Here is a 21,559-nt window from a genome sequence, read left to right on the forward strand (position 1 = left end):
TTTTTTTTTTTTAAGGAAAAGCAGCTATGATGAACACGCTTTTCGTTCGCCTAACAGTGCAAAATAAACACAGCAATGAGTTAACTGGATTTTTTCCAATTTATAGTTATAATTCCCGGACACGTTGGCCGGCACCAAAATTTCTTAGCGGAAACTCTGGTGTGGACAGACAGATTGCTTGGCGCTGGAATCTTGTGATTTTTTTAAGAGGCAACGTTGCTGTTACCAGGCTACTGGTGGTCCAGCTATTGAGCGGAATTATACAGTTACGACTGGGAAAACTCTACTGTTTTTTAATGAGGTGAACGCTTTGAGTGTGTTTTACTTCACAGTTTCACAACTTCAAATTCATCTATGTTACCACAAAATACCATGTGCAACACAGTCATTACAATAAGAATAATTTATTGCCACTCATCAGAGCTGGTCTTCGAGAGTCAGAGTGGGTGAGAAGCTTTACCTTTGAAGCAGTGGAGTACATATGGAGGTGAAGCTTCAGTGAGAGTCCCACACTGGTTTTCAGGGTAACCGTGGTCCTGGGGTTGATGGGTAAAGATCTGTTAAGTAGCTGAAGAGACAGGAGCTTCCAGCAACCTGACCTCACATCCAGGGACTTTGTAAAATTGGCCATCTATAAGATGCAAAAATATACATACTTAACAGCAACAAAAACAAACAGCACTACAGCACAACTGTAGGAACCATATTAATAGCAGACTCCTCATATGGATATTCTAAATGTGTATTTTTGTTTGGACTGCTTTGTGTATTTTTTTGTGTGTTTTAATAAATGATGTGCAGTTCTGTCAGTTCAATCTTCAGGGATTACAGGTGTAAAAATGCACTGATGCATCACGATTTATTGTCAAGCGGAGCCGCCTGCGTTCTGCCGTTTTTTTTTTTTTTTACATTGAAAATGAATAGGGGACTTGCAGGTACAATATCCCGTGTAAAACCGCCTTTATACGCTACTAATAAATCGTTTTTAATTCTATGACCCTTCTTGATTTAAACATGGGCCTTATATGACTGCACATGACATATTTAATTTCAATGAGTCATTGTGTTGCATTATGTTATCCTTTATTCATATCAGATCTATGATGCATGCAACACTAGTTGTATTTTTCTGTTTATATCTGCAGCCACACATTTAAGCCAAATCTCTTTGATCCTAAATGGATCTGAGACTCTAGTGCACATCTGTGCAGTCTAAATTAAGATCACTCAAAAACGATGAATCCTTTATCAGCATTTTTTGAAAATAGATAGGAATAATTCAAATCAAATCGACTCGTGACCAAATTTCAGAGTCCTGCACATGGGTGGGTACCTGCGGGTAGCCGACGGGTGAACCGCTAATATTTGAAGTAACTAGTGGACAAATATTTACATTGTCATTTGCGGTGTGGGTGCGGAATGGAAAAAAGGACTTAAATATTGATCTGTTTCTCACCCACACCTATCATATCACTTCTGAAGATATGGATTTAATCACTGGAGTTTCATGGATTACTTTTATGATTTTTTTAATGCTTTTGTGTTCGGTAGAATTTCATGGAAAACTATGCATATTGCACTCAGTGATGTGGAAGAATTTTGAGCAGCCCCTCAAGTCGTAGCTGGGCACCGATGGACACCAGATGGCAGTCAAGATGTGCCCACATTTTTAGAAAACATTGGTTTCCAATTTTAGGATGCTGCATGTCATCTGTCTGACATGTCCAGTGCGAGATCTCCTTTTCTATTGCCAACAACAGCAAATGAGCAATCTTAAACAGACTAATTCAGACCCCAAGTGCCCTGCAACCCATGCATATACACTAAAACATTTGGTCACTATTTTTAGAGCTACCTTGAAGAGTTTGTGCATATGTTGGGACAAGGATATGTTAGTGATTCTGAAGGGAATGGGGAGAGGGTTGGACAGCCAAAGCTCCACATGCTCTGAACCTCTTTGCTTCAGTCGGACCTGAACCAAAGAACTCAGTTCAGAGTCCCACCACCTGAAAAACACCAAGAACAATGCTTTATAAACCTTTTTTATTTATATTTTCTACTTGACTATTAAGAGGTGAGGATAACATGTATGCAATCATTAAAGTCAGCATCACTGTTGCACAGTAATGACCATTTACCGCAATTGTATTCTTGTTCCAATGTGTATTTGCTTCCCAGGAGTGATTCAATATTACGTAACTTGAGTTATTTGCAATGATTAATGCATGAATGCTATTTAAATGAAGTTGTTTATACTGAAATCTTCACCTGTGTGTGGAGTCCAACAGTGGATACAAATTCACTGTTCTGTCTGCTAATATCTGCAGGCCAAACTGACTGGTACACCTTTTACTTTTAGCTGACAAAGACCCTGAAAACAAACAGAGCCAAATAAAATGACAAAAATACACCTAACATCATAATATATATATATATATATATATATATATATATATATATATATATATATATATATATATATATATACACACACACATACATATACATATTATATATATATATATATATATATATATATATATATATATATATATATAAAGAAAAGAAAACATAACATTTCAAGAACACATTAAAAGTTATAAGGCTGACAGAAATGTACTGACGTCTACAGAACAGTGAAGCCACTTGTGTGAAGTTTGTAGCCGAAGGCTTGAGCAGCACTTCATTCAGTTCTATGCTGCTGTCTGTCCTTGACAAGAGCTGCATCTCCTTCAAAAGACACAAGACATACAGTTTCATGCTGTAACGTCCAAAAGAAATTACATATTTCAACGCAAGAGAATGATGTCATCCTGTGAGCACATACCTTAACAAAGAGCTTTTTAACCCCTGAGTTCAACATGTACACTCTTATTCTGGGATCTGCTGTGGATTAAAACAATATAATTACAACAACATACTGTATGAAGCCACATGGTGGTGCTTTAATGCATCCTTATCACCCAAAAATGAAAATTCTCTCATCATTTACTCACTCTCATGCCATCCCAGATGTGTATGGCTTTCTTTCTTCTGCAGAACACAGATGAAGATTTTTAGAAGAATATTTCAGCTCTGTAGGTCCATATAATGCAAGTGAATGGTGACCAGAACTTTGAAGCTCCAAAAAGCACATAAAGACAATATAGAAGTAATCCATACGTCTTCAGAATTTATATGATAGGTGTGGGTGAGAAACAGTTCAATATTTAAGTAATTTTTACTATCAATCTCCACTTTCACTTTTACATTTTCCTTTTTTTTTTTTTTTTTTTTTTAGGGTGATTTGCATTCTTCGTGCATTTTGCCACCTACTGGGAAGGGAGGAGAATCGTATCGCACCTATTATATAGATTTAACCACTGAAGACTTCTGGATTACTTTTATGCTGCCTTTTATGTGCTTTTTGGAGCTTCACATGTTGGCACCCATTCACTTGCATTGTATAGACCTACAGAGCTGAGATAATCTTCTAAAAATCTTCATTTGTGTTCTGCAGAAGAAAGAAAGTCATACATATCTGGGATGGCATGAGGATGAGTAAATGATGAGAATTTACATTTTTTGGGTGAACTATTCCTTTAACCCCCGAGTCACTACAAGCTGGCAATTAATTTGCAATTAACATGCCGTTAAAAATGTTTCCTTAATCACAACTAATCAATAATGTCATTCACGGTACAATAATCTGATATGATAGTCGATTCATCACATCACTGATTATATAGGACTATAAATTAGACCAATGAAGAAAAAAAAAAAACACAGTAACTAAAAAAGGAAAGGTTATTCAAGGTTTCCTTTAACTTTTACTAATTAAGTGCACAATTGTCCTTTGTCTTAAGAGTTAAATAAGTCTTATAAATTTGCCTAGTCTAAATTAAAATGTCGATTGGTTGAAATGATAATGGCTCTAAATGGGGGGGGGGACACCCTTATTTCAAAGCAAATATTAAGACATACATCAAATATTGTCAAAAGGCTAAATAATATTGAGATATTATTGTTTAGCTGATAAAAGTACAAATGCACATACAGACAGAATCTCCTGGTGGTGGGAGGACCAGCAGAACCATAATGTTCTCCAGCACATAGGGCTTGAGTTTGTCCAGATGGGTAGGCCTTTCGCCTCTCTCAGAAAGACTGATCTGAAGTGCAATTTCGCCTTCCTCAGATACTAAACACCCACTCTGTGAGGAGAGAGAGAGAGAGAGAGAGAGATGTTAAGGCTGGAGGCACATATTTCATTAGCATGCAGGACCTGTCAAAGAAATCACAGGAATGCAAAACCTTCCACTAATCACCAGATAACTTGTAAACCATAGCTAGTGACTAGTGATAACTAAGTGACTACAGTCCAAGATATAAAACACATTACCGCACAGCTGAGAGAGACAGCTCAAGTGACCCTAAGATATGTTTATCACTGAATATGAATTGGCCAGGGATGATTTCAGGGATTAATAAAAAGGTAACATTCATACCTGGGGCTGATTGTAGAATATTTTCGGTAAATTGCAATCAAGCAGCAGACCTAAAATGGTTATATTAGAGGCATCTTCCTGCAGGAGCAAAAGAAAAGATCATTCAGATTCAACATACCTCAAATTTTTTTTCAGATAAAGTTAATCACAAAACATTTACATTTATTTTAGCTCGTGCGTTAATCCAAAGCGATTTACAAGTGAGGAATACTATAACACCAAACAGGGCTAAACTATTTTTGTTTGTGCGTAAACTGAACTGACGGCATATATACAGCTCTGGCCTAATTGAGCACTTGATGTTTCGGTCAACTGGCCCAAATCTCTATCATGCTCTGCCTGGGCCATCCTTAACATCGATCTCTGACAAAGATTTAACATAAGGAGATAATGACATTAGAAATGCCATAATATAAAGTTCAGAAGTATGTTTTTAGTAGTCAGTTTCAGAAGGGACTCCAGAACGTGCCTTAATATAGATGGTAATAAATGAGTATTGTAGGAATGTGAAAAGTACTTTGGCACCTTGATACTAAAAGTAATAATAAAATGTGTTCAGCCCCCATTACCAAACATACAGCTCAACTTTGATCAAAATCACACAATTCACACAGAAGATCTGACACTTCCTGTTTCCCATTTGTTCCCAATAATTTATTGCCTTGCCATGGCAACACCGTTCAAAATATAAAAAAATCTGTTTGCAATTTAACATCTTCAATATCGTAGCATAATGTTGCCTAAATTTGGTGACAGTCACATGAAACTCCTAGGAGGAGTATTTAAAAGTTCAGAGCCTGCAAATTTCCAAAAAATTTACTTCCTGTTGGGTGGAGCTAATGACTGCATTTATGAAAGTTGTGCAGCTTGATGAGAACAAAATAAGTTCCAAGTTTGATGACTGTGAAAAAGGGGGTGCTACAGAGCCCCCCTTACACTCCCATGTTAAAGGGGGCGCTACAGAGCCCCCCTACATGCCCATGTGTAAACTTTTGCCAAGGCCTACTGGCTGACAACCAATAGCAAAATATGCTAAATTTCATGAATTTTTAAGCATGTTAAACGCCCCAAATCACCCCAAACCTTGATAATAATAATAATAATAATAATAATAATAATAACAAATATAGCTGCAAGCAGCGATGACGGGCCCAAGCACCATGGGAACATTTCCACCTGGTGGCTTTCGGAAAACAATGCATGATGGACACATGCATTTTGTCTAGGAAAGCATAATATTTAATACATTCCCATGGCAATATGCTTTAAGATATCAATTAACCCTTTACAATTTTAAATAAGCTGTATCTTGACATTATTCTAAACAATTTTGAAGTGATTTGGGTACATGCAATAAGACTATTTCAAAGCATGTTGAAGTGCCACACTTCCTGCTGCCAGGCGGTGGCGTTTTGACCATGAACCACAATAGCCACATCCATCTGATCAGCCCAAGAATAAACATACATCTCAATTTTGATCTAAATCACACAATGCATGCAGAAGACATGCAAAATGTGTGCAAAATGTAATGAGTTTAAGCATGTTAAGTGCCCCAAAAGCACCCAAAACCTTGAAAATAATAATAATAATAATAATAATAATAATAATAATAATCCTTAGAAGAATAGGGTCTTCACACTTTCAGTGCTTAGGCCCTAATAATTCAAAAATAAAATACATTACATTATTGTGGCAGAGTAAAGCATTGAGAAGACAAAAAGTGGCTTGAGATGGCAATATACTATTTATTTCCAAATTTTTGAACATAAGCCTATCATTGACCTACAGTCCACAGCACTTCATTTTGCGATTGAATTATTCAATCTGTCTACAAAGAGATGTATATTATAAGGGCTTTTCTAAGGATGCGTCAATGTACACATGCGTCAGACAGATGCTTTGAGCACTTTGGTTGCAATGCGTCATAAACAGCGTTTTTTGGTTGTTGTGTCAAGTTAAACAGTTTAAAACTTGGAAAAACTCTGTCCAGCTGTGTTTGAACCAAGGAGCTAAAACACTGTTTGAACGCTAGTACACGTTCTCATCTTGCTGTCGCTATTGTCAAGCATGCCTGAGTGTGGTTTGTTCTCTGTACAGCTGTGTGTTGCCTACACAGCAGAAATTTCGCTTACTGCCCCCTGCTGAAAACAGGTGGCACTTCAAGCTTGAATTGGTCTGATGGTAGGAATATTCCTTATTACATTCCGGGGGCATGATTAATTGTGTTCATTTGTTAAAAGCAAAGTTTTACCCATAATTAAATCACACCGAATTACTGCGTTAAATCAGCAAGGCAGCCCTACTAAAAACATAATGTAGAACCAATGATTGAGCACTACAAACGAGTACCTTGATGTCCAAATTCAGCACAAATTAATTTTTAATTAGGAGCAGTTTGCAAGTTCAGGTTTGAATAGGCTTATACATTTCCACAAACATTCCTACATTGTCAAAGTATCAAGTTAAGGGTTGGTGTCATCTTTTCCCAACAGACCACTCAGGATATCAGCAGGAAAAGAATGCCAGCATGAGAGCAAGTGAGACACTGACATACAGTACAGAGCTCAATTTGAACGTGGCCGCAAAAACAGAAGAGCGTCTAAATTTAAACTTGTTTATGAAAGCCAAGACCCAGGAGAACATCTATATGAGATAAAACAGACTACATCATCTACAAGATTTGTAAGAGAGATCCTTGCTAAATTATCAACACTGCTATGAGAAGAAACATACAGTGACTAAAAAAACCCAAAGCCATACAAACAACAAATTTATTTCTCCATCAAGAGAGCCAGAGGCTACACAGGGGCAAATATTTGAAGTACTGGTGGTACAATGATGCAACAAATGTGCAATTCAAAATCCTATATCTACTTTTTAACTCAGTCATTTGTGCTTTCTGTGCAAGCCATAATGGAGCGCATTCATGTGGGGTTTTGTCTGTGCTTTCATGCCGTTTGTGTATGTGTGTGTGTGTGTGTGTGTGTGTGTGTGTATATCTCTGTGATCACGGTATTAATGTGCATGTTTGTTAATCGCTGCCACAGTAATAGGAGACTGAAACACTCAGCTGACGCTAGACATCATGTGTCACACAGCACAAAATATAGTAAACTAAAAGAAAACCCAGAGTGTTTGAGTAGGCGACTAAGGAAAAGTCATGCAGAAATAAATGATGCATACCTGAGTTTGTGTTAGCTTAATGCTCTGTATGTGGGGAAATATCAGAATGCTGTCTCTTCTGTGGATGTCCTTGACAGATCCCCCATGGCTGCCAACCCCAAAAACCTTGGAGTGACAGAGACAGGTCACTTCATCATACAAGAATATCATCATAATACATAGATACTGTGTTTACATTCACTTAATTCAGTTCTGATTCTTCACACATTAAATAATACATAGAGCAGTGTTCATTAGAGCTTTCATCAGGTCACCAGTAATTTATTCAGGATGAAAACATGAGCACCTGAGACATTTGTAACATGTTACATGACCTGAATACTAATATGATGCCATAGTACAGGTTGCTCAGCTGGTGAGTTCACTATGGTGAGTTTGCTCAATGACACAGTCATACACAGTCATTTATCGCATTAATCTGAACAAGATCAATCCGTCATTCTGGCATTACCAAAGCACTTTGTACCATCAAGCTTTTTGCTTGTCTACAGTGCATTCTTTAAGTATTCAGACCCCTTCATTTTTTTCACATTTTGTTATGTTGCAGCCTTATGCTAAAATGCTTTCATTTTTTTTTTCACATCAATCTACACTCCATACCCCATAATGACAAAGCAAAAACCAGATTTTTGATAACTTTGCAAATTTATTAAAAAACTGAAATATTGCATTGACATAAGTATTCAGACCCTTTGCTATGACACTTGATAAATAGCTCAGGTGCATCCCATTTCTCTGGATCATCTTTGAGATGTTTCTACACTTTGACTGGAGTCCACCTGTGGCCAAATTCCATTGATTGGACATGATTTGGAAAGGCACACAGCTGTTTATATAAGGTCTTACAGCTGAAAATGCATATCAGAGCAAAAACCAAGCCATGAGGACAAAGGAACTGTCTGCACAGCTCAGAGACAAGATTGTGTCGAGGCACAGATCTGAGGAACGCTACAAGAAAATTTCAGCTGCATTGAAGGATCCCAAGAGCACAATGACCTCCACAATTCTGAAATGGAAGAAGTTTGGAACAACCAGGACTCTTCCTAGAGCTGGCCGCCCGGCCAAACTGAGCAATCGGGGGAGAAGGGCCTTGGTAAGAGAGGTGACCAAGAACACGATGGTCACTCTGGTTGAGCTCCAGAGATCATGTGTGGAGATGTGAGAAACTTGCAGAAGGACAACCATCACTGCAACACTCCACTGATCTGGGCTTTATGACAAGAGTGGCCAGATGGAAGCCTCTCCTCAGTGCAAGACACATAAAAAAGCACCTAAAGGACTCTCAGACTGTGAGAAACAAGATTCTCTGGTCTGATGAAACAAAGATTGAACTGTTTGGCCTCAATTCCAAGCGTCACGTCTGGAGGAAACCAGGCACCGCTCATCACCTGCGCAATACCATCCCAACGGTGAAGCATGGTGGTGGTAGCATCATGCTGTGGGGGTGTTTTTCAGCAGCAGGGACTGGGGGACTGGTCAGGGTTGAATGGAAAGCAGAACGCAGCAAAATACAGAGATATCCTTAATATAAACCTGGTCCAGAGCGCTCAGGACCTCAGACTGGGCTGTAGGTTCACCTTCCAACAGGACAATGACCCTAAGCACACAGCCAAGACAACGCAAGCGTGTCATGTGCTTGAGTGGCCCAGCCAGAGCCCGGACTTGAACCCAATTGAACAACTCTGGAGAAAACTGAAAATATCCACCAACGATCCCCATCCAATCTGACAAAGCTTGAGAGGATCTGCAGAGAAGAATGGCAGAAAATCCCCAAATCCAGGTGTGCAAAGCTTGTCGCATCATACCCAAAAAGACTTGAGGCTGTAATCACTGCCAAAGGTGCTTCAACTAAGTACTGAGTTAAGGGTCTGAATACTTGTCACTGTGATATTTCAGTTTTTTCAAGTTATCAAAAATCTGGTTTTTGCTTTGTCATTATGGGGTATGGAGCGTAGATTGATGTGAAAAAAACCTATTTAAAGCATTTTAGCATAAGGCTGCAACATAACAACATGTGAAAATATGAAGGGGTCTGAACAGTTCCTGAATGAACTGTATGTATACTATAATATACATAATGACTCTAGAAATATTTCCAGCATGACATGTTGACTTGAAACCTAAATTAAGAAACACTTGCAAGTAAACATGTTGTTGTAAGGCAGAGAGTAACAAGTACAAATATGATGTGTACCCATATCTTCCATGAAACTAATCCAGGAAATAATCCAGTGAAATTATCCACATCTGTTTATAACATATGTAACTCTTTGCTGCATTCAAATACATAGCTTTAAGTCTGCGAGTAAGAAATGTATTCATTCATCAACGTTAGCGACCGTCTCTCTGTGGATATTTCTGATATTTGCAACCGTCTTTGCAATGTATTAATTATCCGGTTCACTTATTGAAAGTTTTTACTACGAGTGTGATGAAATGTCATTTTGTGGACATGTGAGGAGTAGCGTTTGACAGTGGTTTAGAGTTTGTTAGAGCAATTATGTTATATGAAGGGACAGGATATTTAAACTGATTGCATAAAAGTGCTTTGTAAAGGCAAAATATTCTGTATAGGCTTCTTTCAAACACTACCACCATCTAAATGACTTATGTTTTCATCTGTTTGAGTGAAAGCATGTGTGTTTTGGTACAGGTAAGCTTTACAGGTCTACATCAGTTATGTATAAATGATGTATATAAATTGTTTCAGATTATAAATCACAGGGCCTTTCAGATGATGGAGGGGGAAAAAAATTATTCTCGAAAATATATATAAATTTTAAGACCAATTAAAGGGATAGTTCACCCAAAAATGAAAATTCTCTCACTATTTACTCACCCTCATGATATCCCAGATGTGTGAACTATCCCATTAACTGACAATTTAAATGTGAGAGATTTTGGAAGCTAGTGGGTGGGGCATAAAGGACTGTATAATATTACAGCTCTATAGAACTTGCCTGGTATGATATCATCCCATGGGTTGATGTGTTAATAAATAAAGAGATTTCTTCATTGCCCTCCACTGTGGGGAGGAAAATGACTTTTAAAGATGTCCTCCCTCTGGGTGGAATCACCTGTAATGAAAATGGAAACAATACACTCTTACTACAACTCTCTATAAGAAACTGTTAAAGGGTCATGACATGAGGAATCACTTGATCTTTTAACATATAAGGTTCATTGTACCATAAAAACACACTATAAGTTTCAGAACTCAAAACTTCCCTTTCACTATATAAAGAGCATTTGTTGAAAGCAAGCTGCCAAAACAACACATTCTCTACTTCCTCCACATTGTGATGTCACACTAGACTTTTGCATCTGACCGCCTCTACAACAACACATCAACAGCTACTTTGCCTTATCACTTCCGTAGCCCCGCCCGGTAGCGGTGAGCAGTGAGATGACAAGGAGAGAGCCAATCAGAACAGTGGGCGTTTACAGTCAAGTCTTAAAGGAGAAGCAGCACCAAAACCGATCATTTCTGACAGAGGCTCACAATGAGGGTGGAAAATCATCATGTTTTACTAATATATGACTAATATTATAAGTGCATCTCAAGCAACATATTTAAATAATAAAAAAGGCATGTCATGGCGTCTTTAAAGGAAAATTCTGTGTTCAATACAAGTTAAGCTCAATCGATAGCATTTGTGTTGAGTTACTTTAACTTGTTAAAAGTATAGCCACAAGCATTATACATGTTAACATTACTTTAGAGTGATAAAATCAATAACTGACCTTATCTGTCTAAAGTTCTATCCAATATTACAACTAGGGATGTGCAAGACTAGTTGACTAGTCGACTAAATGGTACTGCTTCTGCTAGTCGGCACTGGAAAAACTAGTCGGTTAAATATTTTTTTCCCAATTAAACTATTCAACATTTTATTTAGAGATTTTCACTTCGCTTAGTATTTTTTTACAAAGGCTACACTCAAATTACAGTCATGTTACTATTACATTTTAAAGATGATAAATAATGCAATAATTAAAGCGGATATCTGGAGCAGAGGTATACAAATTTTAATTTCACATCAGGCCTTGCTTGCATGCTTCTCCACCCTTTCACTTACACAGAAAAATGTCCTCTCGCAAGATGAGCAAACGTATAGGAATGCATACACTATATTAGTGGTGTGGGAAGGCTGGAGGCTTATCCAATCTCTAACAGCTTGTAAGTCGCGTTTGCTGTGTGCCTGTAACTTCTGTTCCAGCCGAGCAGGCTTTTTCAAGCACAGGGATTAATCGCCTCTACAGGACTACGTTGACATGTTAAATTCGCTCGACAAAAAAAAGTGTGGTCCAAGTAAATATTCAGTGGCTATTGCCACATTATGTTTTACCCTGCTAGTTGAAGCGCCGACAGCTGAACTGGTTAAACTATCTATCTTGTAAATGGATGTCGAGTTTTAGGACAATAAATTCGATTTACGTTTCTTATAGGCCTAGGTTTTTCTATCCTAGCTATATTTTTTCAACGGTTAACTTTCTTAATCAGTAATCAGTGGCTGAAATTAGTCCTGTACTACAATTGTTTTCAATTAATATACCTATATTAGTTAACGTTGATTCAGTGAATGCCTGTCATGTTTTACAAGATTACAATTTCTTAGGCAGTAAATGTTTGTACACCCTGAAAGAAACCACTGAAATAAGTGTCCTGAGCTAGTTCACCATTCTCCGTGTAAACCGCTAACAAAAAATGTGGCTGTCACGTTCTTTGATGTGCTTTCTGCCTGTCAATCTGTTTGCACGTTCTCAGTGTTGTAGTTCAAGTGGATCATTCAGGTTTAACGCCATATTCAGATTCATAACCGTCGTCAGTTGATGACACTATTTTGCTAAAGTTGTGTTTGAAAGCCTAAGAAAACACACTGCTGCTCTTCTGCTCGGTGACGGTCTCAACGGTAAAATTGTATATTTGGAGGGTGGGGTTTTAGAAAGACTGTCTGAATCGGTGGCTAACAGCGCTTACAGTAAATGTAATGGATGCATATCGCAAACATATGCTCTAGTTTCAGCTGCATTTAGTATTGGATTTGGCTAGTGGAATAATAAAATAAGTATTTAAAATGGATTCTGAGGGTTTCTTACTTTTAAGACTACAAAATTTCCATTTAAATGCCAGTGATTTTAGTCTATGTGCACATCCCAAATTACTACTTCGCTGTCATAACGATCAAACATCATCTGTAGCCTGAAACTGAACTTTTGGTCTGAAGTTTGGAGTGAACGCACTTGGCTGCATAGGAAAGCTATAGGGTGCTCCCTTGCTCCCTAGTTAGTGAATGACTTAACCTCCAGTGTGCTATCTGTCTGCACTGGTCTCAGAACAGTTTGAAATGCACCTTATTTTCATCCTAACTCCATATAAAGTCTTTGAAAGCAACATTTTTCAGCTATTGGATACGTCCATTGATTCTCAATGTGATAATGCACAGTAAATACAGTATATAGGATTTCTAAGGGAAAAAAAGGCCTATAGTCCTCGTAAACAGTCATTGTGTTTAACACTGTGCCACTTTGCGATAAATAGCTCAAATTTGTAAAATGTCATATCGGATGAAACTAGAGACACTAATCTTTTGACTCAAATAGGTTTCAATGTAAAACCTTAATGAGGTTTTTTACCAGATGTAGTTTTGTTGGCGTTTCTCCCAAAGACAAACTCCGGTGATCGGCGCCGTGTTGTTTTGTCACACGACTCGGTGCATCGAAAGTTTAACCTTTTAACGACAGCACAGAGTCTCCTGAACTGCGATCAGTCGGTTTAAATTATGCATAGCGTACAGCGAAGACAAAAACACAATGTCCGCGCAGGAGGACGCAGGTCACACATGGATAATGGCTAAACTTTTGAAACGGTGTGTATTATGTGTTTATGTACTAGCCCTGTTCACTTCCATTGTAAGTGCCTTACTGTAGTCGTGATTCTGTTTTAAATAATTTTTTGTGGTTATCAACATTATGCCACAAATTCTGTCAATTGAGCTTAACTTTTATTGAACCTCGAACATTCGTTGAAACACAAGTAACTACAAGAAACACTGCATTACTCTTGCATGGAACAAACAGAAGTCTAAGCTGACATAGGGGAAGAGAGAGGGAGAGGGATGAAAAAAAACAAAAAACACAAAAAAAACAGACCAAATGTGAAATGAGGCGCATACTTACCCTTCTGTGAAAGGAAGGCATGTGAAAATGTCTGCTGGATGTAAACACTGAGAGCAGAGAGACGGGGAGCTCCTGGCTGGGGTTGTGGATATATACGGTTTCAGCTCTTGGCAGCCCAACAGGCCTGCAGAATGACAGATCCACAGGTTAAAAGGTAGCATTATATGCTCCAATATCACATTCATCCAAATGTTTTAGTAAAAGCTCATGGTGATCATGGTGATCTCCACAACTGTAAATGAAATGGAAAAACCGATCTAAATGACTTGTGGTATGGAATGTACATATTTGAACATTTTTTTTTTTTTTTTTGGTCTCCAGACAAAAACACCATACTTTCAGAAGTGCACACTTCACCACTGCATTACAATCAGAGCAATTCACACACCATTACAACACTTGTGCGAAGATGAAAGTAAATGTCATTCAAAGCCACACAGAGTGTCAGCACATACATCTATTAAAAGACTTCAGTTGACCTTTCAGAGCTCAAGCTAACAGCAGAAAGCTTAGCAGCTCGGTCTTTATTTCTGATGTTCCTGTGGTCAATGGCCAGAATCAAGAGAGGCATGTGAACATCACTATGTAAATCAGAATGGCCAGTAAAAAAAGACTCCAGATCCTCCACACTAATTTGGACTTGATGTCACAGACAAGACCAGTGTTGATTGAACAGCTCATAAATGTCCAACTAGGTATAGTGTGGAAATGTTTTGAACATCTTCAGCTCAACAAGAATCAAAAGCAAAGCTATATTTTTCAACGGATGGACGGACGGACGAACGGATGGACTTACTAACCATACGGCTGTAAAACAGGTTTTATAAGGTGGTCCCAAAATCGAGAACAGGTTAAACTCATGAAACACTGACAGTGTTCATCTGTCTTTCAATAATTCAATACATTAAAAATTTTTTGTGTGTTCACACAGTGTTCCTGTTCTTATTGTGGTGAGCTTCACATTGATTTGCTGCCAAAAAGGGGCATCACAATTAGAGATCGACCAATTTATCAGAAAAAACGAATAAAAATGGTGTTTACAGCTATGAATTCACAATGGAAGCCTAGCAGGTAAGCACCACAAATAAATGTACACACACACACACACACACACATATATTACAGTTGTGCTCAAAAGTTTGCACACCCTGGCAGAAATTGTGAAATTAATGATAACAGAAATCACCCAAATGGCCCTGATCAAAAGTTTACACACCCTTGAATGTTTGGCCCTCTCCAAACATAGCGCTTATGGTTGTGACCATAAAGCTCTATTTTGGTCTCGTCACTCCAAATGACAGTGTGCCAGAAGCGTGAGGCGTGTCAAGGTGTTGTCGGGCATATTGTAACCGGGCTTTTTTGTGGCATTGGCGCAGTAAAGGCTTCTTTCTGGCAACTCAACCATGCAGCTCATCTTTGTTCAAGTATCGTCGTATTGTGCTCCTTGAAACAACCACACCATCTTTTTCCAGAGCAGCCTGTATTTCTCCTGAGGTTACCTGTGGGTTTTTCTTTGTATCCTGAACAATTCTTCTGGCAGTTGTGACTGAAATCTTTCTTGGTCTACCTGACCTTGGCTTGGTATCAAGAGATCTCTGAATTTCCCACTTCTTAATAAGTGATTGAACAGTACTGACTGGCATTTTCAAGGCTTTGGATATCTTTTTATATCCTTTTCCATCTTTATAAAGTTCCATTACCTTGTTACGCAGGTCTTTTGACAGTTCTTTTCTGCTCCCCATGGCTCAGTATCTAGCCTGCTCAGTGCATCCACGTGAGAGCTAACAAACTCATTGACTATTTATACACAGACACTAACTGCAATTTAAAAAGCCACAGGTGTGGGAAATTAACCTTTAATTGCCATTTAAACCTGTGTGTGTCACCTTGTGTGTCTGTAACAAGGCCAAACATTCAAGGGTGTGTAAACTTTTGATCAGGGCCATTTGGGTGATTTCTGTTATCATTATGATTTAAAAAGGAGCCAAACAACTATGTGATAATAAATGGCTTCATATGATCACTATACTTAAATAAATGTTTTTGCATGATCAGTCATATTTTCAAAATCAATGCCAAAATTTCACAATTTCTGCAAACGTTTGAGCACAACTAATATATATATATATATATATATATATATATATATATATATATATATATATATATAGATATATATAGATATATATAGACATATATACACATACACACACACACACACACACACACATATACACATATACACACAACACACTGGCAGCCAAAAGTTTGGAATAATGTACAGATTTTGCTGTTTGGGAAGGAAAGTACTTTAATTCACCAAAGTGGCATTCAACTGATCACAAAGTATAATCAGGACATTACTGATGTAAAAAACAGCACCATCACTATTTGAAAAAAAGTCATTTTTGATCAAATCTAGACAGCAGCCATCACTCCAACACCTTATCCTTGAGTAATCATGATAAATTGATCATTTGGTACTAGAAAAATCACATCCCTTTATATCAAACACAGCTGAAAGATATTTGGTTCGTTAAATGAAGCTTAACATTGTCTTTGTGTTTGTTTTTGAGTTACCACAGTATGCAATAGACTGGCATGTCTTAAGGTTAATATTAGGTCAAAAATGGCAAAAAAGAAACAGATTTCTCTAGAAACTCATTAGTCAATCATTGTTTTGAGGAATGAAGACTATACAATGCTTGAAATTGCCAAAAAACTGAAGATTTCATACAAAGTTTTACAATACAGTCTTCAAAGACAAAGAACAACTGACTCTAACAAGGACAGAAAGAGATGTGGAAGACCAGATGTACAACTAAACAAGAAGATAAGTACATCAGAGTCTCTAGTTTGAGAAATAGACGCCTCACATGTCCTCAGCTGACAGCTTCATTGAATTCTACCTGCTCAACACCAGTTTCATGTACAACAGTCAATATATACACACACACACACACACACTCTCTTTACTGTTGTACATGAAACTGGTGTTGAGCGGGTAGAATTCAATGAAGCTGTCAGCTGAGGACATGTGAGGCGTCTATTTCTCAAACTAGAGACTCTGATGTACTTATCCTCTTGTTTTAGTAAACAGTAAAGAGAAGACTCTCATTACTGTTAACTACTATTAGTTCGGTTCACTTGTAATATGCATTTAGAATAGCATCGAAGGAGCATTTTACCAGAATTTTAATAAGAAGCTAATTAAACTACTGTGAAGTAGCCCACAAACAGACACTTCCAGGACTTCGTGGAGAGTTCACAATGTCAAAATAAAAGCACAAGGTTTTAAAAGTTAAAGGTTCATGATAAAAATTCCTAAAGGTCAATAATAATAATAATAATAATTTATTACTATTATTATTATTATTTACAAATTATAACAATATTTAATGGTTGAATGGGTTTCATAAAATAACTGTGTGAATGAAAAGTGAACTGATATCTTAAAACTAAATTGAACAAAAAAGAGATCTGGACCTTTTAAAGTCCAGATACAAGTTGAAAAATGTTTTGTGTAGTTAGAGGGTTGTGTTTCTTTACATATAAAAGATTACACCCAATTGGTTCCACACAATAATGTAAAGATATTCTAAACTGATTATGCAAAAAAACAACAACACTGGTATCGGATCGGGATCAGTATCGGCCGATACTGAGATTTCAGATATCAGAATCAGGTCAGAAAAAGTAGTATCGGTGCATCCCTAAAGTTTAGGCTAAGTAAGTGAATGCCAATGTGTTTATGTATCTGATAAACAGGTATACTGTATGCATGTACCATTAACCAAGCAACTTGTTGGCCTTTGTCTGTGCTGTTACTTGAGGGTAAAATGTAAAGATGTAAAACTCTTACTGTGGTCCAAACTCCAGTGTGGGCGGCTGAAACAGGAGCTGTCTCCCACTCTCCTGCACATAAAACGAAGAGCTGAGGAGAAATGAGAGAAATAAAATGACAGGCATGTTGATGCTTTTTACATGAAAAAAATTCCTTGTATTAGAAACTGTATTTGAATTTGACCTGAGACAAATATTTTTGCAATAGTGAACTGACTTCATCACAATGTTTTTATGTACATAATATGCTAATAAACACAAACACTTGTTGGCAGTTTCAGGGAGTGACTTCATTCTTGTACTGAGAGCCTCAGGTCTCCAACACTAAACTAATGGTGAAGATACAATGAGAAGATTATGCGATTCAGATTGAAAATTAAAGGCAGATGGAGAAAAGCTCTTTTGGGCTGATAAATCTGTCAGTGTTTGAAAGTTAACTCAATGCCACAGCAACACTACAAAGAGCATTAGTAGTCTGAGCCGCAGATACACAAAAACACGGAAACAAACTATGCCGACTCTCATCATACATTGAAAACTTGATAACTAAAAGACAAACAGCTGGTTAGCATTTGCATCCTCTTAGATTTTACCTTTAGATCAAAGGCTGCTCTTTTTCTTTGAGAGTGTTTGTGTGAGTACAGTGTTTTTAACACCAGAGAATCATTATGACACACATGATAATCATAAGTGTGCAAAAGACTGAAAGGAAACTACAAACAGGAAGCCAAAGTGGGCAGCAGGTCAAAGCTGACCACAATATCAACAACTCTGTTTATACTCCCCTCTTTACCTAAATTAATGCACTGTATTAAATTGACTTTCTCTGAAAACATCTAATGGGACAGACGTTTTTAGTTTGTACTGGGAAGTTTTTCTGATGAATGATAAAAAAAAATTGGTTAATTTACTACAATAAGGTTGTATATGTTAAAAAATAACATGAACTAATAAAAATACTTTTACAGCATTTGTAAATCTTGGCTAATGTTAATTTCACTTAAACTCAGATTATGACACAAGGCTGCAACATATTGAAGACAATAGCATTTATAAACCAAATGCACCAATGCAATAATCAGTTGATCTTTAGACACTGTCAATCTGCATTGATCTAGACAACTGAAATTTAGTTCTGTTACTAACAGAGTTAGTTCATTTATGAAATAGTGAATCTCCCTTTTTTCTTGGTAGTGGTCATAAACTGGAGCAAGGAGGTTTCAGACAACCTGAAACTATCCCATATCTATTAGCTTTAAAGTCATCTATATGGAAGTGTACTTCTAAACATTGATAAAATGATCTTTTAGCGGATATACACATTTTTTATTTTATTTTATTTTCTCCCCAATTTGGAATGCCCAATTCCCACTACTTAGTAGGTTCTCATGGTGGCGCGGTTACTCACCTCAATCCAGGTGGTGGAGGACAAGTCTTAGTTGCCTCCACTTCTGAGACCATCAATCTGCGCATCTTATCACGTGACTCGTTGTGCATGACACCGCGGAGACTCACAGCATGTGGAGGCTCATGCTACTCTCCACGATCCATGAACAACTTACCACGCACCCCACTGAGAGCGAGAACCACTAATCACGATCATGAGGAGGTTACCCCATGTGACTCTACCCTCCCTAGCAACCGGGCCAATATGGCTGCTTAGGAGACCTGGCTGAAGTCACTCAGCATGCCCTGGATTTGAACTCGCGACTCCAAAAGACCAAGGAAATACATGACATCACAAAGCTGCCAATCTCAATGTCCAATCAAATGCTTTCTAGAATGAGAACATAACCTTCCCCTACATCAGCTCAACTTTCATGTCTGTGTTCTAGCCGGCATAGATGATGCCTTTGCAGGCATCTAATTTATATGGAAGGAGCCAAACTTTTTTCTCCTGAAGGAACTAAAGCACCCTAGGTGGACGAAGCCGGCGTTTATACTACGCTGAAGCCTGTGGTCGGCGTCTTGTTGTACCAACACAAAGAGGCACCAAATCACTTTCCCGTACTTTCAGCTTCACTATACCTCAGTGGTGGAACGACCTTCCCAACTACATCCGTGAAGCAGATTCCCTCTCTGTCTTCCAAAAACGGCTAAAGACACATCTTTTCCATGAGCACTTGACCATCCACTTATAATATTATATATATCTGTCTTGCATAGTACTTTTCTGATGAAATTGAAACTTTGTAATGCAGCACTTTTCATACTACTGTCTCCTTAAGATGAATCGCCTATGTTGTATTATTCCTCTTTTGTAAGTCGCTTTTAATAAAAGCGTCTGCCAAAAGAATAAATGTACCCGTGGCTACATTTTAAAATTAGTTAGTTGAGGGCGACGTCACTGTTTAACCTACTGTTCCAACCACAGAAGTAATGCCAAAAATGCAGGTTTTTCTCTCTGTGGCACTTTCAGCACTGTATCGCTTCTTTGCCTTATTAAACTGGTCACAGAGCCCGTTCCACTTTTAGTGACAAGTTCTCTGATTTGACTTCATAAAAATCCACAATCTCTCTCCACAAACTTGTTGTGGCCACCCTGTCTTTGTGGAGTTTGTGTACTGCACAATCACTGACAGACAGGCTTCAAAGTTATCCATTTTAATGATGGCAACCTAGGTAACTACTCCTCAGCTGGCACATGCTATTGTGAATAAAAATAAATAAATACCACTGTCCAAGCCATACCCATGATTAGTTTTAACCAATCATCAACGACCAGCCGAGTTCTCCTAGGTCAAGAATTTCAGAGATGTGCGCGAACAGGAGAAACATCATCAAACGAACACATTGGCAGAAGAAAAACGTCACCTCAGAGGCCCGTTCTCTCAGTAAGTATAAATTAGACTATAGGGATAACAAACCATGTAGGACCGTTTCAAACAGAATTTCCAATAAGAATGACTCAAAACGGGTGTTCCGAAAGACTTGCCACCTTTTAGCACTCCGAAGCTCTTACAGTGGAGGGTAATTGACTTAAAAAAAGAACAGGGTATAGGGATGATCACTTCTGAAACGTACGCAGGAGTTGGATGCGAAGAAAGGGGCTGGAGTTTCTTCATATTTTTAATGCAGGCATTTTATTTTTAGGTTTCTTGGGATGTATAGCATGAGTGATTCAAAACATTCATATATTATGATCTTTTACTTGCTTCTTTCTGATTCATCTATACAGAACGTATTCATAGCACTGCCATCTTTGATTTTTAACGTGAATGAAAACGAGGCTGTGAGGGATTGACTTACAGTCTCTTCGATGGGCTGTGCTGCAGTTTAAAGTGACAAAACATTGATAAAATATCTGTCCAAGAACATTCAGTAGACAAAGAACTCCAGACAACATGAGCTGTGGAACATCAGATGTGATCTTGGAGCTTTAAACAGCTTTATACCGTTCGTGCAACTGAAGAGACTGTAAGTCAATCCCTCACAGCCTCGTTTTCATTCACGTTAAATATCAAAGATGGGGGGCCTGGGCAGCTCAGCGCGTATTGACGCTGACTATCACCCCTGGAGTCGCAAGTTCGAATCCAGGACATGCTGAGTGACTCCAGCCAGGTCTCCTAAGCAACCAAATTGGCCCGGTTGCTAGGGAGGGTAGAGTCACTTGGGATAACCTCCTCGTGGTCACGATTAGTGGTTCTCACTCTCAATGGGGCTCTTGGTAAGTTGTGCGTGGATCGTGGAGAGTAGCATGAGCCTCCACATGCTGTGAGTCTCCGCGGTGTCATGCACAACAAGCCACGTGATAAGATGCACGGATTGACGGTCTCAGAAGCGGAGGCAACCGAGACTTGTCCTCCACCACCCGGACTGAGGTGAGTAACCGCGCCACCACGAGGACCTACTAAGTAGTGGGAATA

General features: G+C 38.2%; 1 protein-coding gene across 3 annotated transcripts in view; it reads right to left on the bottom strand.

The window, feature by feature from the left end:
- Positions 1-21,559, bottom strand: part of tmem131l (transmembrane 131 like) — a 75,656-nt gene that overhangs the window by 20,121 nt on the left and 33,976 nt on the right. For 2 of the 3 annotated variants that reach the window (XM_051704982.1, XM_051704985.1), the window contains 11 exons: positions 17,713-17,784; positions 13,851-13,974; positions 10,631-10,747; positions 7,671-7,775; positions 4,485-4,562; positions 4,037-4,190; positions 2,828-2,886; positions 2,625-2,730; positions 2,269-2,371; positions 1,856-2,006; positions 461-631 (listed from right to left, as the gene is read on the bottom strand). In XM_051704982.1, coding sequence (XP_051560942.1) covers positions 461-631; positions 1,856-2,006; positions 2,269-2,371; positions 2,625-2,730; positions 2,828-2,886; positions 4,037-4,190; positions 4,485-4,562; positions 7,671-7,775; positions 10,631-10,747; positions 13,851-13,974; positions 17,713-17,784 — 1,240 coding nt within the window. The remainder of the gene's footprint in view (positions 1-460; positions 632-1,855; positions 2,007-2,268; positions 2,372-2,624; positions 2,731-2,827; positions 2,887-4,036; positions 4,191-4,484; positions 4,563-7,670; positions 7,776-10,630; positions 10,748-13,850; positions 13,975-17,712; positions 17,785-21,559) is intronic. The other variant, XM_051704984.1, reaches the window with a different exon arrangement.

This window comes from Myxocyprinus asiaticus, chromosome 8 (genome assembly GCF_019703515.2).
Source record: "Myxocyprinus asiaticus isolate MX2 ecotype Aquarium Trade chromosome 8, UBuf_Myxa_2, whole genome shotgun sequence".
In the NCBI taxonomy this organism is placed as follows: Eukaryota; Metazoa; Chordata; class Actinopteri; order Cypriniformes; family Catostomidae; genus Myxocyprinus; species Myxocyprinus asiaticus.